General features: G+C 43.2%; 1 protein-coding gene across 1 annotated transcript; it reads left to right on the forward strand.

The window, feature by feature from the left end:
* Positions 1 to 3,043: 3,043 nt before the first annotated feature.
* On the forward strand, positions 3,044 to 20,799 carry CA2 (carbonic anhydrase 2). Its single transcript, XM_025264987.2, has 7 exons — positions 3,044 to 3,225; positions 4,430 to 4,627; positions 14,093 to 14,211; positions 14,637 to 14,729; positions 16,359 to 16,421; positions 18,546 to 18,701; positions 20,030 to 20,799. The coding sequence occupies exons 1-7, from the start codon at positions 3,192 to 3,194 to the stop codon at positions 20,147 to 20,149; spliced, it is 783 nt and encodes a 260-aa protein (XP_025120772.1). The 5' UTR covers positions 3,044 to 3,191; the 3' UTR covers positions 20,150 to 20,799.
* The last annotated feature ends 1,341 nt before the right edge of the window (positions 20,800 to 22,140 follow it).

Genomic DNA, 22,140 nt, shown 5'->3' on the forward strand with positions numbered 1-22,140 from the left:
TTAGAAACCTTTTATTATGATAATTGGAGCACAGACTTCAGGATTTTTGTATTATAATTTCCTGATATATAGCCTGCCATTTTTTCCTTCTGGGGCAGAAAAAAAGTATCTTTCTTCAGGTACTGTAACAATCTCTTTATTTAGAATTATTCTTAAATAAACGGGTCTTCCTGTCCAGTAGAAAAATGAGTGTAGGATAACTAATATTTTTGACATTTAAAAATGCAATCTTAGAGTAGTCTTTTGAACATAACTGAATCATGACTGCCTGCTAAGAATGCTCAGTAAAATAAACTTCCATTCTGAATGCATCTACGTGAAGGCACAAAGCCATCTCTATTATCTACAAAAATTTTAAAAAGGACAGAAAAAACTGCTAAGACAATCAATGTAATAAAAAAGAAGTTAACAAAAAAATGTAGATCTCTACTGAATAGCCAAAGGTGAAATATTTTCTGCCTGAAGTGAGTATGCAAGTTCCCTCCAAGCTCAACTCTGTGGGAAGGGCCTGCCCCACTAAAAATGAGTTCATGTTCCAGAAGTGAGAGAGGAAGGGGGAAACTCACTTGAATAATAAGAATCTATTTCCTGAACTGCAGTTTGGTGGTGTTTGAAGTTTTAGAAAATTTAATAACCAAAATGTGCTTCTTTACTTCCATGTAAGTAAAGCCACAGTCTAGCTTCACAGAAAATAAGAGACAAGGATTCCAGCAGGTCTGAAAACCTAGCCACCTTCACAGAATCTTTAGAACCCACTTTATATTCATAGACTTAGTATTCAGCTCTTAACACTTACCAATAATACATCCCCAGGGCCTAGTGAAGAATCTCATATCAACTGCAAGGCCCTCTTCTTTCAATTAAGTACATATTTGAAAATTATGCAAAGAATCTAATTATTTTACTGGACTCCACAATATGTAGCTACAGTCATAAATAAGAGGTTCTTTGCAACTACAAATACATTTTGTGATGGTGTGTGTACATGCGTTCTCAGTTATGGCTGACTCTTTGTGACCCCATGGACTGTAGCCCCCAGGCTCCTCTGTCCATGGAATTTTCCAGGCAAGAAAACTGGAGTGGGTTGCCATGCCCTCCTCCAGGGGATCTTCCCAACCCAGGGACTGAACCTGCATCTCTTGCATCTCCTGCATTGGCAGGCAGATTCTTTAGCACTGTGTGGCATCTGGAAAGAACTGTGATGGTACTAGAAACCAAAAATACTCATTGCCTAAGAATTCATGGCAACATCAACCAAAAGACTCCAGCACAAACAGGTGCACACTTTCCTGGAATCTTAGGACAATAACAAGTATATCTAACTGTGAATCATATTTGTTTGTGTGGAATTGACTGAAATAAATAGCAAGTAATAATTTTTGAGATCAATATTGCAAAAGTTTGCACTAATATTATAATTTATCTTGTTATTTATCTGTATAAGTAGTATGATGTTTAGGCTGATAGGATTGTGTAAAACTGTGTCAGCTTCCCCAATGTTAACTCTAATACTATGCTCTCAAAGATCACAGTGATCCACAGGACAGAAAATCCTTCTCCTCTTTTTGTGACAAGGCCCCTTGAGGGAAATGAAATCTGCTCCCACCAGAAAACAGTCCTGACTTATGCATTAGGTATTAGGAAACAGAGCTTCAGGCCCACAGTACTTTTAGATATCCATGAAAATGTTTTCTTTTAAAACCAGAAGAAAAACATGAACATATATATCAAAAAATGTTTAAAATACATAATATTAAAATATTAATATTTATGCCAATACAGCAACAAATTCATGTATGTGTATGTGTGCCCTTGTGTGTGTGTGTGTGTGTGTTTATGAAGAAGGGATCCATAAAGGCAAAACGCCTAAGGCCCAGAAAAGCCATAATGTTGCCTTGCCTCAAAAAATATCCTGTTAAATTTCTTTGAATTGATTCTTAGGTATGCCAGATGCCAAGTTTTCTTTGGCAGCCAACTTCTGAGTTTTCACCATTTTGCAAGTTCTCATCTTTTTGCAAGAAATTCTTTTACCCAATTCCTGTTAGAAGAGTGATTCTTTAGAAGTCTTGGTTGCTTTAAATCAGTATTTACTCGCCTAGGTAATCTCCCCCCACCCCAACCCCAAGTTAATTTTTTAAAGAGAAGAAAGGAGGTAGGAAGAGATGTCAGGGTATCCATATGACACCTTGTCAGTTCTCAAGGAAATGGCCCTCTCCCATGCATGCGCCCAAAGGAAATCAGTCCTGAATGTTCATCGGAAAGACTGATGCTGAAGCTGAAGCTCCAATACTTTGGCCACCTGATGCGAAGAGCTGACTCATTGGAAAGACCCTGGTGCTGAGAGATTGAGGGCGGAAGGAGAAGGGGACGACAGAGGATGAGATGGTTGGATGGCATCACCGACTCAATGGACATGAGTTTGGGTATACTCCAGGAGTTGGTGATGGACAGGGAGGCCTGGCGTGCTGCGGTCCATGGGGTCGCAAAGAGTCGGACACGACTGAGGGACTGATGGAGAAGCACGCTTGCCTCGGTGCGGACTCTGCGGGAGACCGCCCTCCTCCTCGGTGCGCTCACGGCCGTCCGGCAGGGGGCGCCCGGCGCCCGGCCCTCCGCGCCCCTCCAGGACCGCAGCTCCGTCCGCCCCAAGGTCACCCTCCCGGCCCCGCTAGCGGGCGCAGGGCCGGGACCCCGAGCGGCGAGCCTCCCGGGGCTGGGGGCCGCGGCGCGGGCGGGGCCGCAGGGCGCGGGGGCCGGGGATGCGCTCACAAAGGGGGCGCGGGCGGAGAGGCGCCGGGGCCCGAGCGGTCCGCGCCCCGCGGGCGGACGGGGCGCGCGCAGACGCTCCGCAGCCCAGTCCGCGCGGTGAGCGCGGAGCCTCGCGGCCGCCCCGCGCCCTCGCCGAGGGAAGCCGGGCGGCCCGAGCGGAGCCCCGGAACCTGGCGTAGCGCCCCGCCGGCAGGGCGCTCTCCCCGCCCCCGGAGCCAAGCCCGCCCGGCCCGCCCCGAGCGCGCGGAGCGCACCTCCGCCCGCGCCCTCCTCCCCGCTCCGCCCGGGGCCGCCCGGGGCCCCCACCCCGGGGCCGCCCCCACGCGCGAAGGTGGCGGGCGCCTATAAGAGCCGGCGACGGCGCGGCCCGCCGACACACGGCGCGGGCACCTGAGCAGCAGCCCCCGGACCCCGGCGCGACCATGTCCCATCACTGGGGATACGGCCAGCACAACGGTGAGTGCAGAGCCCCCCGGCGCGCCCCTCTGCGCGGGGGCCCCCGGGCGCGCCCCCTCCCCCGCCCCCGGCGCGGGGCCCCAGGCCGCTGTGGAGGAAGCCCCGCGCCGGGCCGGGAAGGGGGCCGCGCATCGCCGCGGGACCCGCGCGCGGCCCCTCTCGGGTCAATCACCACCCTGTCCCGACCCAAGAGGACGCTAGGAAGGGGTGCAGCGAAACACTTTGGTCGTTGATCGCAGAGAAATTAGGAGACTGCCCCCTCCCACCGTCTTCATCCCCTCTCCCCCCCCAACCCCCCGCCGCCCGCTTCATCCTCAGCACCACCTGTGGCTAAGATTCTCAGCATGAACTGTTCCCCGGGCGTTTTCTTGGGCTGGTGGTTTGAGTCCTTTGCGCTGACTTCTGAGTTTTCCTGATTTCTTGACTTCTGAGGTCAGGAGGTCCCCAGGAACCCGGTTTTTTCGGGGCCACAGGTCTGGGTTCCCCCAGGCCAGCGGACGTACGAGCAGATGTGTCTGGCGCATCTCTGAGCGTCTTGCAGGGTCTGGGGCTCGTCAGGTGATGGAGATCCCGACCCTTCCAAGGCGAGGGGGCTGGCGGGGCGGTGACTCAGTCCTTGCCTCTGGCTGAGGCAAGGAATCTCCCTCTTCGGGAGTGTCTTTAGGAAGCTTGCTCATTCAAATCCTAATCACAAACCCAGGGTCAGCTGCTCCGTTTCAGTAAAAGAAACAAAAAATAGCTAACATGTATGTGACGCTGACTGCTTGTTCTAAAAGCATTACATGGATTGATGTTCTTGTACCAACCTCTAAGCCAGATGCTATTGTACCCCATAATACAGAGGGAAAAACTAAGGTACAGATCAAATGTTTTCCCAAAGGTTGCATTTCAGTCGTGTCCTACTTTTTGCGACCCCATGGACTGTAGCCCGCCAGGCTCCTCTGTCCATGGGATTCTCCAGGCAGGAATACTGGAGTGGGTTGCTGAGCCCTTTTCCAGGAGATCTTCCTGACCCAGGGATCGAACTCAAGTCTCCTGCATTGGCAGGCGGGTTCTTTACCACTAGCGCCACCTTGTATACGGCTGTGAAGTGGTATCGCCAGAATTGGAGCCAAGCAGGTCCAAGAATCATTGCCCTGTCCCCGGAGTTGGGGTGTGCCCTTCCCCACATTGTGGGGGTTCACACGTCTCTGCTCAACCCCAGGCCCCGAACACTGGTATAAGGACTTCCCCATTGCCAACGGAGAGCGCCAGTCACCCGTTGACATCGACACCAAGGCCGTCGTTCACGATCCTGCTTTGAAGCCTCTGGCCCTTCTCTATGGGGAAGCAACTTCGCGGAGAATGGTCAACAATGGTCACTCTTTTAACGTGGAGTTTGACGACTCCCAGGACAAAGCAGGTCAGTGTTTACAAAATAACTTGTGTGTCAGTAGCAGCTCTTTTCCCAGCTTAACAGGCGCAGGACCCCCCCTTAATACTACACTCTGATCATCTTCGTTGGATTTCAGCCTCTGCGAAGCAGGCTAATTTCTTTGAAGTGGCAGGGGCTGTTTCTCCCTGTCGGATTCCCGGTTTCTATGTAGGGCATTGAATAACTGTGCTATGCCTGAGAAAAGTCAAAAAAAGGCAGGGCCCCTTGGCGATAGAGATCAGCAATGAGGAGACTTGCAAAAACTGAACTTTTTAGGATTGGTCTTCAAGGTAGCATGCAGAAGAGTGATGAAAACCTGCTACTTTAAAATCCTGAAATTCTCAGAAACACTGTGTTTGTGAGTATTTTCTCAGCCTTGGGCCAGTGTGATAAAGGTGGCTGTGTGTCTCGGTATCCACCCAGAAGTTCATTCCATAAATGAAGATGTTTTAGAGTTGGTGGACATACCTGGTCCCTTGCTGACAAAACCAGTTACCATAATTTATTTGTAGTCGTGCTGTTTACAGAACACTCTTTGACTGCTTCTTCTTTTTATTATTTTTTTCTTGCTTAGAAGTCGGAGAACAATCCCCTTCAGACACAGTAGCAGCCTTCTTCGCCCACTGGTTGATTTCTTGGCCAGTGCCCTGTTTTCCCGAGTGCTTTCCTCTGAAGGGCCCTGAGTAAATGGTGCTACAAACACGTTATGTGTGGTGGTGGCGTGGGCCTGGGGGTGTGTGGAGCATTGCGCAGAAGGAGAAAAGACAGATCCAATGTTTAGTAACGCTGTCAAAATGTTCGCGTAATGACCTACAGTACTAGTATATGAATGTGATTAGAATCATTATAGTCGAGATGCCTTGCCCTTTTTGGTAGCTATCCGATGTATTCAGTACAGTTTTGAAAAAATTATTCTTCCTTCCTCCTCTCTGTAAAATTGGAGTATCTATTACAGCGGAAGGATTAAATGGGACAGATATATAAAGCCCAGTGCCTGGCACCTAAGATTCCTCCGTAAATGGCCATTGCTCTTGTCAGCTCTTCACACCACTTGGCTGCCTTTGTTAGGCAACTGCTGTAGCTATTGCATCTCTGATGAAAACTTTTGTTTTTTGTTTTTTGTTTTTTCATGGTAGCAAGTGAATAGGATTTATTAAAGAGAAAAAAGTAAAGTTTTTAAATTGCTTTAAAATTACTTCTTACCACTTGATGATATTTTAAAGTCTTATAACACTTCTGTGTTTTTCCAAACATGCCAGTTATTATGTTAAACTATGGACTGATTTTACATATGACATTATTACATAGTAATATGTTTTACCATGAATATGCCCAGTTCTGATGGATTTCTACATGAGCAATAACTGATGAGAGCTAGCTACCTTTTTCTAACTACTTCTCCCGGTGAATAACACACACATTACTAAAGCAACTGGCTGTGTTTGATTGTGAAACAGATGAAAACAAGTGGTTCAGATAGAGGCTCAAGTCCATGTCTTTAGAGACAGATGTATTATTCACTTGCTGCTGCTGCTGCTGCCAAGTCACTTCAGTCGTGTCCGACTCTGTGCGACCCCATAGACGGCAGCCCATCAGGCTCCCCCATCCCTGGGATTCTCCAGGCAAGAACACTGCAGTGGGTTGCCATTTCCTTCTCCAATGCATGAAAGTGAAAAGTAAAAGTGAAGTCGCTCAGTCGGGTCCGACTCTTAGCGACCCCATTATTCACTTAGTTTTTATAAAAGAAAAGAAAAATCTCAGTAGCGCCACCTTTATGTAAGACAAGCCAGGCACCAGGAGGTCAGGATGGAGCCATGGTCCCTCGATCGCCTCCCCTGAGCCCGTGCTGGGGATGCCTCAAGTAGGAAGACAAGAGCAATAGATGCTGACAGTCACTTTTGTGGGTGCAACAAGGAGGTATTCCAAGGAAACATGGAAAGCAGATTTGGAGTTGGCCCGAGCAAGTCAGAAAAGACTTTTCAGGGTGAATAAGGTTTGAGCTTAAAGGATGAGGCTTGAAGGATTTCAGCCTTTTGGAGGAGACTCCCAGCAAAAGGAAGGAGGACTTGAGAGAGCCAGGCGGGAGGTACAGTAAAAACAAGAGGAATGAATGCTAGAGAGGCTTGTTCTCCTTTACAGGTGAAAGACTCCTTTGTAATTTTGCCTGGTACCTCTTCAGCATTTGCAGGTGTTTTGATTAAACAAGGAAGCATTTTCCTCTAGAATATGAATATATTAAATGTTGATGTTAAGGGAAAACACATCTACAGGATAGAAAAAATAAAACCAAAGAGAGCATGCAGAGAAACACGCTTTGGACTTTTTTAAAATCCTAGACTCTCAAGTTGGAACACATGGTGGAGATACTCTAGTCAAACCCACTTAAAATAAACGTGAAGAAACGGAATGCTCAAGAGTTTAGGTTAATTGCTAGTCGTCTCCTTCCTAGTTTGTTGGAATGAGACTACATGGCAACCACTTAAAAATGGAAATTGAATAAGAATCTCTAAATGACAGTCGTAGTTAGCATTTAGAGTGTTCATACCCATGCCATACTTTTAAAAACTGAGATACTTTTCTGTTCTAAGTCTAAAAATAATTTTTCATTTTGGTCATTCAGTTTTTTAAAATCTGTAGTTTATCATCTCTTTCTATTAGGAATTATTTTCCTTGTGTTAATATTTTCAGATATCCTTTATTTTCTATATTTAAATGCTTCAGTTCATTTACTCCCCTCCCCCGCAACCCAGTGAGATATCAGTCTTCAAGAACTTTTCATAGGCTCAGATTTTCGGATATATCCTAAATGTTCTTATACCCAAACTTAAATTCTTGGGGATAATGAACTGAACTGGTAGAATTTATTGTTATGTTTAAGCTTGCGAGAATTCTTTTTAAATATGGAGTTAATAGGCTTTAACTAGGAACTTGGGTTCAAGCTCTCCTCAATCTTCTGCCTTTAAAATCTAGAAACCGCCTGAAATTAATGAAAAAATGTTAATCCTGTTAGGTTTTTTAAATTATGAAAAAATAACTCTCCCCGTTTGAGATCTTTTATTACATTCTTTATCTGGGAAGAAAAGAATAGTAGTCAAATTATTAACTCCTGCTAACTTATTAACTTTTACTAATGAGTTTAAAACTCTCTTACTGTATTGCAAAGTTAGAGGCAAATATTGAAAACCAGAGCTCGAATTATTGGGCCAACCCATGGACAGTCATTGTGAGCGTCTGTAAGATAGACTAAAGCATTCTAGACCCCGTATTTAATTGTGTTCATGTCAAAGGGTTACTTTAAAAAAAAAAAAAAGCTGTTAAATAATGGCCATAAACCTGAAACTAAAAACTGCTGTTCCCTTCTGTCTTCATTGTGGTTATGTTAGTGAAAGTAACAGCTAAACATCTCACTACTGAAAAAGAAATGGAATATGGGCATGTTTCCCTCAGATTTGTCTCTACTGACACTTGCTTTTTTAACCTTAGCAGGTAGCCCTAGAATGGCTGACCACTGCCAAAACCCCAAAATAGATTTTCAGATTCTTCATAGAAATGATTATTCACCTGCTAGAAATGTGTTTTTTAATAGACTATTTACTTCATTAATAGGAATCCCTTAAATTTTAAACTAAGGATTATTGGGAATAGTTTATTTATATTTTGAATTTAAGAGAGATTATTGACATTCACTAAGGTCTGTAGTTTATTTGGATGTATCTTATATCATATGTATGCATGTTAGTAGCTCAGTCATGCCTGACTCTTTGTGACCCCATGGACTGTAGCCCTCCAGGCTCCCCTCTGCATGGGATTCTCCAGGGAAGAATACTGGAATGGGTTGCCATTTCCTTCTCCAGGGGATCTTTCCAACCCAGGAATTGAACCTGGGTCTCCCGCATTGCAGGCAGATTCTTTACCAGCTGAGCCACCAGGGAAGCCCTCACATCTTATATTAAGTAATATTAAAGTGATCAAGAAGGAAAAAATGTTAATGTTACATTTATAGTTTTTAATTTGTATTAGTAGCTAATTTATTTCAATATTACTAAAATGAATCTTTCACAAGTAACATAATTTACATAAGTAACATATATAAGAGGACAGATGATAATATTACATTTAGTGCTTCTGTTGTGTTTTATATAGAGTATGTATAACTGATGGAAGATCATGGAAGTTAAAATCTCAGGCTCTTGATTTTGCAGTTTGGATTTACATGAAGTTTGGAGGTGTCTTGAACAGGACATTGGGTCTTGGAGTAGAAAACCCCATTCATGTATCTCCATCGTTTGTGGAACACATTTCTGTGGTACAACGGATGATGGATTCTACACACAAAAATGGCTGGATTTTTCCAGAGGGGAAAAAAATGCAGTCAGCCATTTCTGCTATTCTTTAAAACTACTTTTTCATTAGAAAAAGGAGTTTTTAAAGTGGAGTAGTTTAGAAAATGGCATGGAGCAATCAAATTAAGTAAAAGACTAAGTAGACCCAGAATACTGTGTGAGTTGCCCGTCTTGAATCTCGTCTTTCCTATTTCTCAAGTGAAAAGATGCACGCTGCCTTCATGAGTATGTGTGTGTCGCTCAGTCGTGTCTGACTCTTTGCAACCCCATAGACCATATGGAGTGGAAATGACATTCCTTCCCCTGGAGAAGGAGATGACAAGCCACGCCAGCATTCTTGCCTGGCGAATCTCATGGACAGAGGCGCCTGGCGGGCTACAGTTGACTGAGTGACAACCTTTCCTCATTACAGTAGGGGCTTCCCAGGTGGTGCTAGTGAAGAATCCACCTGCCAAGGCAGGAGACCCGAGAGACACTGGTTTGATCCCTGGATTGGGAAGATCCCCTGGAGAAGGAAATGACAATCCATTCCAGTATTCTTGCCTGGAGAATCGCATCGACAGGGGAGCCTGGTGGGCTACAGTCCATGGGGTCGCAAAGAGTTGGACATGACTGAGCGACCGAGTACACAGTGTTTACAGTGGACTTCTCAGCTACATAGTAACATAGTTTTATTTTAACAGAAGCTTAAACAGATATGTCTGGTAATAGTAGATTAGTCCTGAAAGTGTTTAATCATTGAACACTCAGGCATTTTTTTTTTTTTTAGTATTAGAAAGCCTTATATAATAAAAGTTCATATTACTCTTGCCTAATTCTAAATCTTTATAAACATGTATTTTTAAGGGTATATATAGTTATGAATTATATTTTCATCTTGGAAAAAGTCTATTTGGGGGGTATAAGGATAATTCTTTAATTCTTTCTTTATTATCAAATTTTAAAAAAGCACTTTTACAGTAAGTTTTTTTAAAGTTTTAAGAGATGTGATTTTATCTGAATACATCCAAATTCATGTTTCTTAATAGATCAGTAATATAGCACCATTTTTTAAAATTTATTTATTTTTTCATTGAACTTTTTTTATTTTTTAATATAAATTGATTTATTTTAATTGGAGGCTAATTACTTTACAATATTGTATTGGTTTTGCCATCCATCGACATGAATCCACCACGGGTGTACATGTGTTCCCCATCCTGAACCCCCCTCCCACCTCCCTCCCCATACCATCCCTCTGGGTCATCCCAGTGCACCAGCCCCAAGCATCCTGTATCATGCATTTAACCTGGACTGGCAATCCGTTTCACATATGATAATATACATGTTTCAATGCCATTCTTCCAAATCGTCCCACCCTCGCCCTCTCCCACAGAGTCCAAAAGACGGTTCTATACATCTCTGTCTCTTTTGCTGTCTCATATACAGGGTTATTGTTACCATCTTTCTAAATTCCATATATATGCATTAGTATACTGTATTGCTCTTTTTCTTTCTGGCTTACTTCACTCTGTATAATAGGCTCCAGTTTCATCCACCTCATTAGAACCGATTCATATGTATTCTTTTTAATGGCTGAGTAATACTCCATTGTGTATATGTACCACAGCTTTCTTATCCATTCGTCTGTTGATGGACATCTAGGTTGCTTCTATGTCCTGGCTATTATAAACAGTGCTGCGATGAACATTGGGGTACACATGTCTCTTTCAATTCTGGTTTCCTTGGTGTGTTTGCCCAGCAGTGGGATTTCTGGGTCATATGGCAGTTCTATTTCCAGTTTTTTAAGGAATCTCCACACTGTTCTCCATAGTGGCTGTACTAGTTTGCATTCCCACCAACAGTGTAAGAGGGTTCCCTTTTCTCCACACCGTCTCCAGCATTTATTGCTTGTAGACTTTTTGATAGCAGCCATTCTGACTGGTGTGAAATGATACCTCATTGTGGTTTTGATTTGCATTTCTCTGATAATGAGTGATGTTGAGCATCTTTTCATGTGTTTGTTATCCATCTGTATGTCTTCTTTGGAGAAATGTCTGTTTAGTTCTTTGGCCCATTTCTTGACTGGGTCATTTGTTTTTCTGGACTTGAGCTATAGGAGTTGCTTGTATATTTTTGTGATTAATTGTTTGTCAGTTGCTTCATTTGCTATTATTTTCTCCCATTCTGAAGGCTGTCTTTTCACCTTGCTTATAGTTTCCTTTGTTGTGCAAAAGCTTTTAATTTTAATTAGGTCCCATTTGTTTATTTTTGCTTTTATTTCCAATATTTTGGGAGGTGGGTTATAGAGGATCCTGCTGTGATGTATGAGTGTTTTGCCATGTTGTCCTCTAGGAGTTTTATAGTTTCTGGTCTTACGTTGAGATCTTTAATCCATTCTGAGTTTATTTTTGTGTATGTTATAACACCATTTTATTGTTCTCTTTTTTTTTAAACAAATTCTTTTCTTCTCCTGGCCTAGTGTAAGGCAGAACTGTCAGCCAGAGCTTGTATCAGGAGCCGCAGAAGGGCCCAGCCGCCTGGCTGTCTTGCAGCAGCTTTATCTCTTCTTTGACGAGATGAACGTGTGCTGCTACCAGTTAAGCCTATTTAGGTGAAGTTGTCCAAACAAACTTTATCATGAAGACCTTGTCCCTTGGTTTTCAGCCAAAGCTGAAGTTATCTTGGACTCATTACTCTGCAGAATTATAAGCCCAAACTAATAAAATTCACTTATGGCAAAAGGGGTTCTATTTCCAGTTCTAGAGAAATAACACTGAAGTAGTAGAACTACCCTAATTTGAAAAGCTTTTAAATATGTCAGGTTGTTGCTGTTCAGTCACTAAATCGTGTCCGACGGTTTATGACCCCATGGACTGCAGCACGCCAGGCTTCCTTGTCCTTTACCATCTCCTAGAGTTTGCTCAAATTCATGTCCATTGAGTCAGTGATAATATCTAACCATCTTATCCTCTGCTGCAGTCTACTTTTGCCCTCAATCTTTCCCAGCATCAGGGTCTTTTCCAATGAGTCAGCTCTTTGCATCAGGTGGCCAAAGTATTGGAGTTTCAGCTTCAGCATCAGTCCTTCCAATGAATATTCAGGGTTGATTTCCTTTAGGACTGACTGATTTTATCTTGCAATCCAAGGGACTCTCAAGAGTCTTCTCCAACACCACAATTCAAAAGCATCAATTTTTCAGCACTCAGCCTTCTTTATGGTCCACCCCTCACATTCATACATGACTACTGGAAAAAACCATAACTTTGACTGTACAGACCTTTGTCAGCAAAGTGATGTCTCTACTTTTTAATATACTGTCTCGGTTTGTCATAGCTAATAAATATGTCATAGATATATCAGTTAAATCCCATTAATACATATAAATTAAGTAAAAGCTTTTTGGAGGGCATGGGGAAAACAGTGGTTTATTACTATTTTAATCCTCCCTTAAGACACAGCTCCTTAATTATCTACAGATAGACTGCTGTCTAAGAGTGTGATTTCTAGTATGAATTTAAGTGTAAAAAGGTTACATTAATATCAGAATCATGGGATAGTTATTAAAGTTAGAATTTTAAGAAAGCACTATGCACTATATCTCACAGATGATCAATCTGTGATGATCAATCAATTCTTAGTGAATAAATAATTGAAGGTATCCATTTTACAGATGAGCTAATTTATGTCAGAGTCTAAATAGAACATTTTAAGTATAAAGCTAAATAGTAGCAGTGACAATCCACACTGGCTCCCTGGTGGGTCAGACGGTAAGGACTCTGCCTGCAATGCAGGAGACCTGGGTTCGATGCCTGTGTTGGGAAGATCCCCTGGAGGAGGGCATGGCAACTCACTCCAGTATTCTTGCCTGGAGAGTCACATGGACAGAGGAGCCTGAAGGGTTACAGTTCATGGAGTCACAAAGAATCGGACATGACTGAGGAGCAAGCACACAATCCAAATTCTAAAGAACTGGGGAAACTTGTAGAGAAGAATTGATTTTAAGATCAAGGGAATGCTTCAGTTCAGTTGCTCAGTCGTGTCCGACTCTTTGTGACCCTATGAACCGCAGCACACCAGGCCTCCCTGTCCATCACCAACTCTCGGAGTTCACTCAGACTCACATCCATCGAGTCGGTGATGCCATCCAACCATCTCATCCTCTGTCGTCCCCTTCTCCTCCTGCCTCTAATCCCTCCCAGCATCAGAGTCTTTTCCAACGAGTCAACTCTTCGCATGAGGTGGCCAAAGTACTGGAGTTTCAGCTTTAGCATCAGTCCTTCCAAAGAAATCCCAGGGCTGATCTCCTTCAGAATGGACTGGCTGGATCTCCTTGCAGTCCAAGGACTCTCAAGAGTCTTCTCCAACACTACAGTTCAAAAGCATCCATTCTTTGGTACCCAGCTTTCTTTATAGTCCAACTCTCACATCCATACATGACTACTGGAAAAACCATAGCCTTGACTAGACGGACCTTTGTTGGCATGCTTATTGTTTCACAAATTCTAGTGAGAAGTGGCATCAGAGGTCGGCGAAGGGGGCTGAAGGCCGCTGTCTGGGCCGAGTCAGAGCAGAGGCTCCTGAGTTTGCAGGCGTGTGATGGCCCAGCGTTGGAGGGCTGCTGCCAGCGCCTCCTCACTGATTCACAGAGGAATTCACAGTGCCCTGAACATCTCCTCTCTCTGAAACCTGAACCTCTGACTTCAAAACAAATCTGGAAGGAAAGTGTCCTGTGCTCAGAAAACAGATGGGAAAAGCATGCATCCTTTCAGTTAGTACAAGTAAAAGAAAAAAAAATAACAGCAGTTGAAATGATTCCATTCAGCTCTGCAAACTAAGCCCAAGTCTAGATTTAATTTTCATGGAGTGAAAATGTTGCTTCAGGCATAAATTTAGTACTATAAAAGAAGATTGAAGATTGTGATATGCAGTAGTGTGTGTCCCACGTGCGTATGGATGAGTGTGTGGGTGTATAAGTGTGTGTGAGCCACCAGGCTCCTCTGTCCATGGGATTCTCCGGGCAAAAATACCGCGTCTCTTATGTCTCCTGCATTGGCAGTTGGGTTCTTTACCACTAGCGCCACCTGGCAAGCCCACATAAATATTATATATATATATTTTTTCATTTTAGTGGTGAAAGACGGACCTCTTACTGGCACTTACAGATTGGTTCAGTTTCACTTTCACTGGGGTTCATCTGATGACCAAGGTTCTGAGCATTCTGTGGATAAGAAGAAATATGCTGCAGAGGTAAGATACACTTTTTTTTTTTTCAAAAGCTTAATTTGTAAATTCAGCTCAAACCATTTTCTTTACAAAGGCTCTTCATATTTGCTTCTTATAACCTTTATTTGTGATGTTACGGTTAATGCCGCAAAGCTTTCTCTGAGACCTCCTAAGAACACCATTTGCGTGAAAATGAATTCAACTTGGAGGATCGTGTTTTAATGTAAAATCTAGAAACAAACGTTCCTCAAAGGTATGCAACGCTTTGTCTTAGAGTTGTTGAAGGAATCACTTGCTTTTATGCCAAGTCGTGGACAAGTAGAATTAAAATACAAGTTTAGATGTATAATTATCCACATTTTCGCTTTCTTTCGTGAGCTCTAGCTATGGAGATAACTGTGTAGGCTTTTAGCACAGTTAATCGTTTGCTGTCTGTGCTTCTGCTTCAGCTACACCTGGTTCACTGGAACACCAAGTACGGGGACTTTGGAACAGCAGCGCAACAGGCTGATGGACTGGCTGTTGTGGGTGTTTTTTTGAAGGTTAGTTGATGGCCCAGTTCTCCCCCCCCCCCCCCCCCCCCGCCTGTTTCCAAAAAAGATGAACTGGACAGAACATTCATGACAAATAGAACATTCTACAAAAAGCCTAGGAAATGCTTTTGGCTCTGAAGTATTTAGGGGCTTATTTTCCTGCCTATCTGCTAACCGCAGTGGAGATAGAGACAAAAAGACAGTTCCAGAGGCATTTCTTAGGTACTGTTTGGATGTAAATGTGAAGGATGTTTACACATGAAATATGAAATGAGAAAAAGCAATACTTGGGATAAATACTAGTACTTTTTTTTTCTCATTCAGCCTTAAGCTAGGTAGTACTCTTCCATGATAGAGAATGATAAATTAAGACCAGGTTTTGGAGGACTGAAGGACAGTGACTCCATGTTGCAGAATCCAGGCAGCAGGAGTTTGACATACCGACTGGGCTGCCCCCTGGATAGTTATAAACCCAGTGGAGGAAGGTCCGGGCTGCAGATTCGAGGTTCTAGAAATCCTGTGTCAATGTGACAGCTGCACACAAGTGACAAGTGAAGTGAAAGTGGCGCAGTCGTGTCCGACTCTTTGTGACCCCGTGGACTGCAGTCCATGGAATTCTCCAGGCCAGAGTACTGGAGTGGGTAGCCTTTCCCTCCTATGGGGGATCTTTGCAACCCAGGGATCGAACCCAGATCCCCCGCTTTGCCGGCAGATTCTTTACCAGCTGAGCCACAAGGGAAGCCCAGGAATACTGGAGTGGGTAGCCTGTCCCTTCTCCAGAGGATCTTCCTGACCCAGGAATTGCACCGGGGTCTCCTGCATTGCAGGCGGATTCTTTACCAACTGAGCTACTATGAGTGTCTATGAGATCATGCAAGGAAACCCTGATGAGGAGGGGGTAACACTGCTCAGCAAGCAACTCTGAGAAGCTGCAGACTGGGAAGAAAGACCCTGATTAAATGATCAATGGGGAATACAGGAGTCAAGGGAGATTTGGGAGGCTGGAGGGCAGAAGGACGGAGAAGGCATTGGCACCCCACTCCAGTACCCTTGCCTGGAAAATCCCATGGACTGAGGAGCCTGATAGGCTGCAGTCCATGGGGTCGCTAAGAGTCGGACAAGACTCAGCGACTTCACTTTCACTTTTCACTTTCATGCATTGGAGAAGGAAATGGCAACCCACTCCAGTGTTCTTGCCTGGAGAATCCCAGGGACAGGGGAGCCTGGTGGGCTTCTGTCTATGGGGTTGCACAGAGTCGGACACGACTGAAGTGACTTAGCAGCAGCAGCAGCAGCAGGGCAGAAGGAAAGGTTGAAAGAGGGGGGATTGTGCAAAGGAGGGAAGACAATAGTGCAAAATTCTGCATGAAGCTTAACGCAAGCATTTGAACAGTGTTGTTGACTTTGGCAGTTGGAGGTCACTGGTGACATCTGAGAGGGTAATTTCAGGTGAACCACAGGGCCAGAAGCAGGTTGTTAGTGAAAATAGGGAAATCAGACTAAGACTGATGGGTGGCATGTAGCTAGTGGTGGTTTTTGCTTCACCATTTGGAGAAATTATACCTTAGAGCTGCCCTAATCAAAAAAGGGTGTAGTGCCAACTGTATATGCTGTCTTGTCCTTTGTGTCTTTTTATAGGTTGGTGATGCTAACCCAGCTCTCCAGAAAGTCCTTGACGTGCTGGATTCTATTAAAACAAAGGTACAGTTCAGTTTTTTTGACACCTGCATAGGGTACCTATTTTCTATACCCAACTCATTTTTTAAAATTCTTTTGCTCAAGCTGGGTAGTCTCGGTTTGATGAGCAGTGCTTAGATGAGCCTTTAATAAAGGTAACATGTTGCTCATATGTTTATGTAACTTAATCTTTATCCCAAAGTTAATCCTAATGCTTTTATAATTTTCAGACTTGTATTTATTTAATCTTGCTTCATTTGAACATCCATATGCAAGAATCAGAGAAAACTGTGATTGCAAGGAGGCTGAACCACCTGATCCAGTTATTCACCCTTCATAAGGCAGATATTTCTTGAGTACTTACTATACGCTGGCCACTTTGTTAGTCTAGGAAATGCAATGGAGAACACCATGAGTAAGGTCCTGCTTTGAGGCCTCTTTGAATTCATGTATAAATCTATGTGCTGAGGTCATGGGGCATCTGCTTATTATAAATACTGCTTTCAGCAGCAGCAACCTGGCTTTATCAAACTCATCCTCAAATGAAAGCAGCATCTATCTTCTGAAAGGCTTACCTGTTACCCTGAGCTTGACTCCCTTGATTCGTATAGAATAAACCTGATCTTACAACACTAATTCAGAAGGATATATACACCCCCTGCCCATGTTCATGGCAGCTTATTTACAATAGCCAAGACAGAAGGAGCCTAAGCATCCAGTAACAGGTGCATGGGTAAAGAAAACGTGATGGGTAGATAGAGATAGATGGGGCTTCCCAGGTGGCTCAGTGGGTGAAGAATCTGCCTGCCAAAGCAGGAGACGTGGGTTTGATCCTTGGGTCGGGATGATCCCCTGGAGGAGGGCATGGCAACCCACTCCAGTATTCTTGCCTGGACAATCAATCCCATGGACAGAGGAGCCTGGTGGGCCACAGTCCCTGGGCTTGCAAAAGAGTTGGATAGGACTGAAGTGACTAAGCTCAAGATATAGACAGACAGATAAAATGGACTCAGCTGTACAGGAGAATGAAATCATGCCATTTGTGACAACATGGATGGACCTTGAGAGTATTAGGCTAAGTGAGATAAGTCGGATAAAAATACCAGATGAATTAGTGGAATCTAAACAAATAAGCAAAGAAAACAAATACAAAACCAGCTCACAAATACAGGGACTCGATGGTGGTTGCCAGAAGTGGGAGTGGGGGGCCAAAAATGGTTGAAAGGGGTCAAAAGGTACAAATTTTCAGTTATAAAATAAAGACGTTTTGGGATTGACTTACAAGTAAATCAAAATCAATGCTATGGTGACTGTAGTTAATATCATTGTATTGCCACTTTGAAAGTTGCTAAGAGTAGATTTAAAAGTTCTTATCCCAAGAAAAGAAAATTCTGTAACTGTTTTATGTTGAGAGATGTTCACTAGACCTATTATGATCATTCGATAATATATTCAAATATTGAATCATTACATTGTATTCCTGAAACTATATGTCAACTGCATCTCAAAAAAACCAACTAAGCCTTCCTTAGCTTGAGCCCGTTTTCTCTCAGCCTCTCACCTACGCCCAAGCTCATTATCTCTGTCCCCTTTAACTAGTCTTACCTGACAACTGTCTCTCTGCAGCGACCTGTCAGTCTTTGGACAACCCTTTCCTGTTGCTTCTGTTTCTCTAAAGTGCGGTGTCCAGAGCTAAATGCAGCTCTTCAGTTCTGGTCGAACCATCAGACGGTACAACAGAAAAGTTACCTCCTCATCGAGGATACTGTCTACATGTTCTGTTCCTACATCCTAAAATCTCAGCGTTTCGGTGGCAGCAATTTCACTTTAAATACCAGCTAAGATTAGTTAATGACTTAATGAAAAAGATAAGGGATTGTTTGAGAGGACAGATGAGCAAATGGACGGGTGAAATTGATAGGTTCTCTTGTTTATATCTGCTAATCTAAGTTTCCATGTCAAATGTCTTCTGTTAATTTCTTTTATTCTGTTTTCTGGTGAATATGGAATGTATCTTTTAAAAAAAAGGAAGGTATTTGACTCTCCAAGTTGAATGTTTCTGTTTCCCCTTCTCCTGCGTCCCCCCGCCCCCTCCCCCCGACTCTGATCACGTGATGTTTTAACCTGTGTCTTTGTCTTGTGTTCCAGGGTAAGAGCACCGACTTCCCTAACTTCGATCCTGGCAGCCTACTTCCCAACGTCTTGGACTACTGGACCTACCCTGGCTCACTGACCACCCCTCCTCTCCTCGAAAGCGTGACCTGGGTCGTGCTCAAAGAACCCATCTCTGTTAGCAGTCAGCAGGTCCGTTTGCTCAAGTCGGGGGAGCACTTAGTCCAGGTGGAAGGGCTGGACCTTTGGAAGCAGACAGACCTGGGCTCTAATCCTCCTGCTGCCCCTGGCTCCAGCAATAGCGCTTAGCAGATGTGGTTAGCACCCAACAAGAACTTGATGTTGTGAACCACAACCTTGGGCAATTCTTTCTTTTTACTCTGAAGTTGGATAACATCGAAGATTACCTGAGAAAGGTGTCTGTCACCCAGTACGTGCTTTTTGTGTGTGTGCATTAGGAGGAATCTGAAGCCTGGAACAAAGAGATTTTATATTCAAGGGTACATAGCTATGGGTGATAATTTCCAGCCAACGGCTCACTCACCTAAGAGCTTACTGTGGTTTATTAATATCAGACTACATCCTGAACTCTAACAGAGTTTCGAGTCATCCCTTGGATAAAAGGCACCTATTAAAAGTCACTCCAAGTGTCTTGAGCAGCTTAGACCAGATGCACATTTCCTATAGAGCGTCGTTTGCGCTGTGCAGCTCGCCACAGTGGCAGTGGTTGTGTGTGTTAACAGTAGTTGGCTTACTCGGAAATTGACTTCCTCGGAGGTGACCAAGGGAATTTTGTTTGGCAAAGAGATCAGGTTCAAGGCTATTGATTCTCTGGCAGCTGCCCTACTTCCCAAACCACCATTCTTCGTTTAGATCGAGTCATGCTTCGTGAAAGGGAAGTGACACTTTCAGAAACAGCCTCAGAGAAGGAGGGAACTGGGGGAGGGCTGCCTGGGTCAGGGCACTCTGCTGGGAACTCACACGAACTTAAAAGGAAATCAGAACTACCCAGTGATAAGGATTGGAAATCCCAGCATGGGCAGATTTAATCCTGTGCTTCTGTAAATTTAAGCAGAGATGTCAGCCGTCATTCTACCCCGGAGTCACTTTATCTAATTGTACCCATGCTGATGTTTATCTTCCCTGGGGCAGAAAACAAAACCTTAATTTGGATCTAGAATTGTTATTATTACTTTACATCTCTGAAATATTTTATAGGTTTTTGATGTTTGATTATGAAATTAAAAGAGGAAAAAACAAGCTCATTGCAAATTTCCTTCAAATAACAGCAAAATGTTGTATTTATTCTGTAGAAATTAATTTGTTGTATAAAAGTATATATATGTAATCTATATGTGATTATATATCTGTGGGTGCGAATCAAATTAAATTTTGAACATTGCCATCTGAGACTGTGAATACTGGGAAATATATTTCAAGATTTAACACAAGCACGATAGTTGAATGCTCTAGTGAAACTTGTATTTTTGATGTTTTTCATCTTTAATTTTGTCTTTTAGATGTTGAAATTCCGTACTCTTAACTTCAACGCGGAGGGCGAGCCTGAACTCCCGATGTTGGCCAACTGGCGTCCGGTTCAGCCGCTGAAAAACAGACAAGTCAGAGGTTTCCCCAAATAAGACGGCCCCGGGGCGGTGTCCAGGGGAGAGCCTTTGGGCCTCCCTTTAGCTTAGCACAAGTCCACCTGGTGAACTGGCCCCTCGCTGCTTTGCGTCTGGCTTTCTAGACACTTCGTCTCTCACCTGACGTGCTTACTACTAAAATGTGAAAACGTAGATCAGTTGTCATGATTGGCAGATTTGCTGTGACTGGTGCTTTGCTTTTGATGGTAGCCTTTCTGTGACAGAGAATATAAGAACCTTGATTTTGCTCACAGAATGTGGGGTAATGAGCACTCACAATGGTACAGTAAAATGCTATTTTTAAAATATAGGAAGGTAGGATGATTGAGTGCAAATCTATATATGAGGATAGATTGAACTATGTGATATAAATCAGGTAAAATAGTCTCGATCCTATGTAATGTAAATCAGATAAATGTTTGTGATTCCAAGATGGTATAATAAAAACTTTAAATTCTTATATATTTGTAGCAATGGTATCTTAATTACGCTATGATTTAGTGACTTTTGAACTATAGCAATGTAAATGAATTATCTATAAAAATTGTTATAGTTGTGATACAGAGTATATTTCCATTCAAATAATATATCATAACTTAATAAATATTGTATTTTAGATACATTCTCTAATAAAATCTGGAATTCTATCTTGGATTATTTTATTTTATGCTGGGCAGTGGGTAATGGTGAAGGAGCAAAGGTATACTTTTTTAATTCATATTAATTCACTGTAAATAATAAGCCATCATAATTGGCTTACTCATAATCAAGAGTCTCCACAGAAGGAAACACCCTGAAGGTTATCTGTATTTGCCATGCGCTCTTGTGAGTTTTCTGAGCACTGGCTCATGTGATCTCCATGAGGGTAGATCCTGAAAAAGGAGAGGAAGTGGTTACTAGAACAGCGGGAGCGGGGAGGGGAGACTTCCCGAATCAACATGTGCTCCTGGGAAATGCAGCAAATAAAAATAAAAATCCATTTTATTCAAAAGAGGAATCCCAGTGGTCCCCAGAAGTGAGAGTCATCTGAATCTTCAGAAGGGAATCATACCTGCTCCAGGTGGGAAGCACGGTGAACAGATGGAACGCCAGTCTCCTGCTCCCATGGCTGTCTTGGATTTAGCTCCATGCCCAGACCCTGGGATGTTTGGCTAATGAGTTACTCTGGGAAGCCAAGTTTAACACATGACTCAGGTGCCACACTTTGAGGGGAAAAAAATAAACTTCTTTGTTACCAGAGATAGAGAAGTCACTAACTCATTCTCACCTGCTTTGCTAAAGAACTGAGCTGAGTTTTCTGTAAAAGAAAGATCAGAAACTTTGGAGTTTGATGGTCTGTTTTGAATCTCAGCTCTTCTCAATCGCTATGACCCTGGGTGTAAAGAGAGGATAACACCCAGGGTGATCATCTTATATGAGGTAATGTCTGGTGTATAGGAGGTGGTCGAAAATAATACATTTTAAGCCTGAGTGTGTGTGTTTAAACCAGTGAGTCTGTTAACTTAGTTTCCTAGAACAAGGCTTCTCTAATTTGTTGTTTATTGTTTTGGGTAGGGGACCTACAGGCCAACCTTAAACAGGATTGTGTATGAATTAAAACTAAATCTACTCCAGGTGAACTGCAGAGGGCCTCTTCTAAATATAAAACATTTAACTTGTGTATATTTTTACATATTGATTTTCAGTTATATGCTGAAGCAGAAACTTGTCAACACTGAGTTCTATATATAAGTGAGTTATGATGTTCTTGGTGTATAATGATCTCTAAATTTTGTAATAAAGATATTTTATACCACTCATCGGAGAAGGCAATGGCACCCCACTCCAGCACTCTTGCCTAGAAAATCCCATGGACGGAGGAGCCTGGTGGGCCGCAGTCCATGGGGTCGCTAAGAGTCGGACAAGACTCAGGGACTTCACTTTCACTTTTCACTTTCATGCATTGGAGAAGGAAATGGCAACCCACTCCAGTGTTCTTGCCTGGAGAA

Source organism: Bubalus bubalis, chromosome 15, assembly GCF_019923935.1.
Source record: "Bubalus bubalis isolate 160015118507 breed Murrah chromosome 15, NDDB_SH_1, whole genome shotgun sequence".
NCBI classification, from domain to species: Eukaryota; Metazoa; Chordata; class Mammalia; order Artiodactyla; family Bovidae; genus Bubalus; species Bubalus bubalis.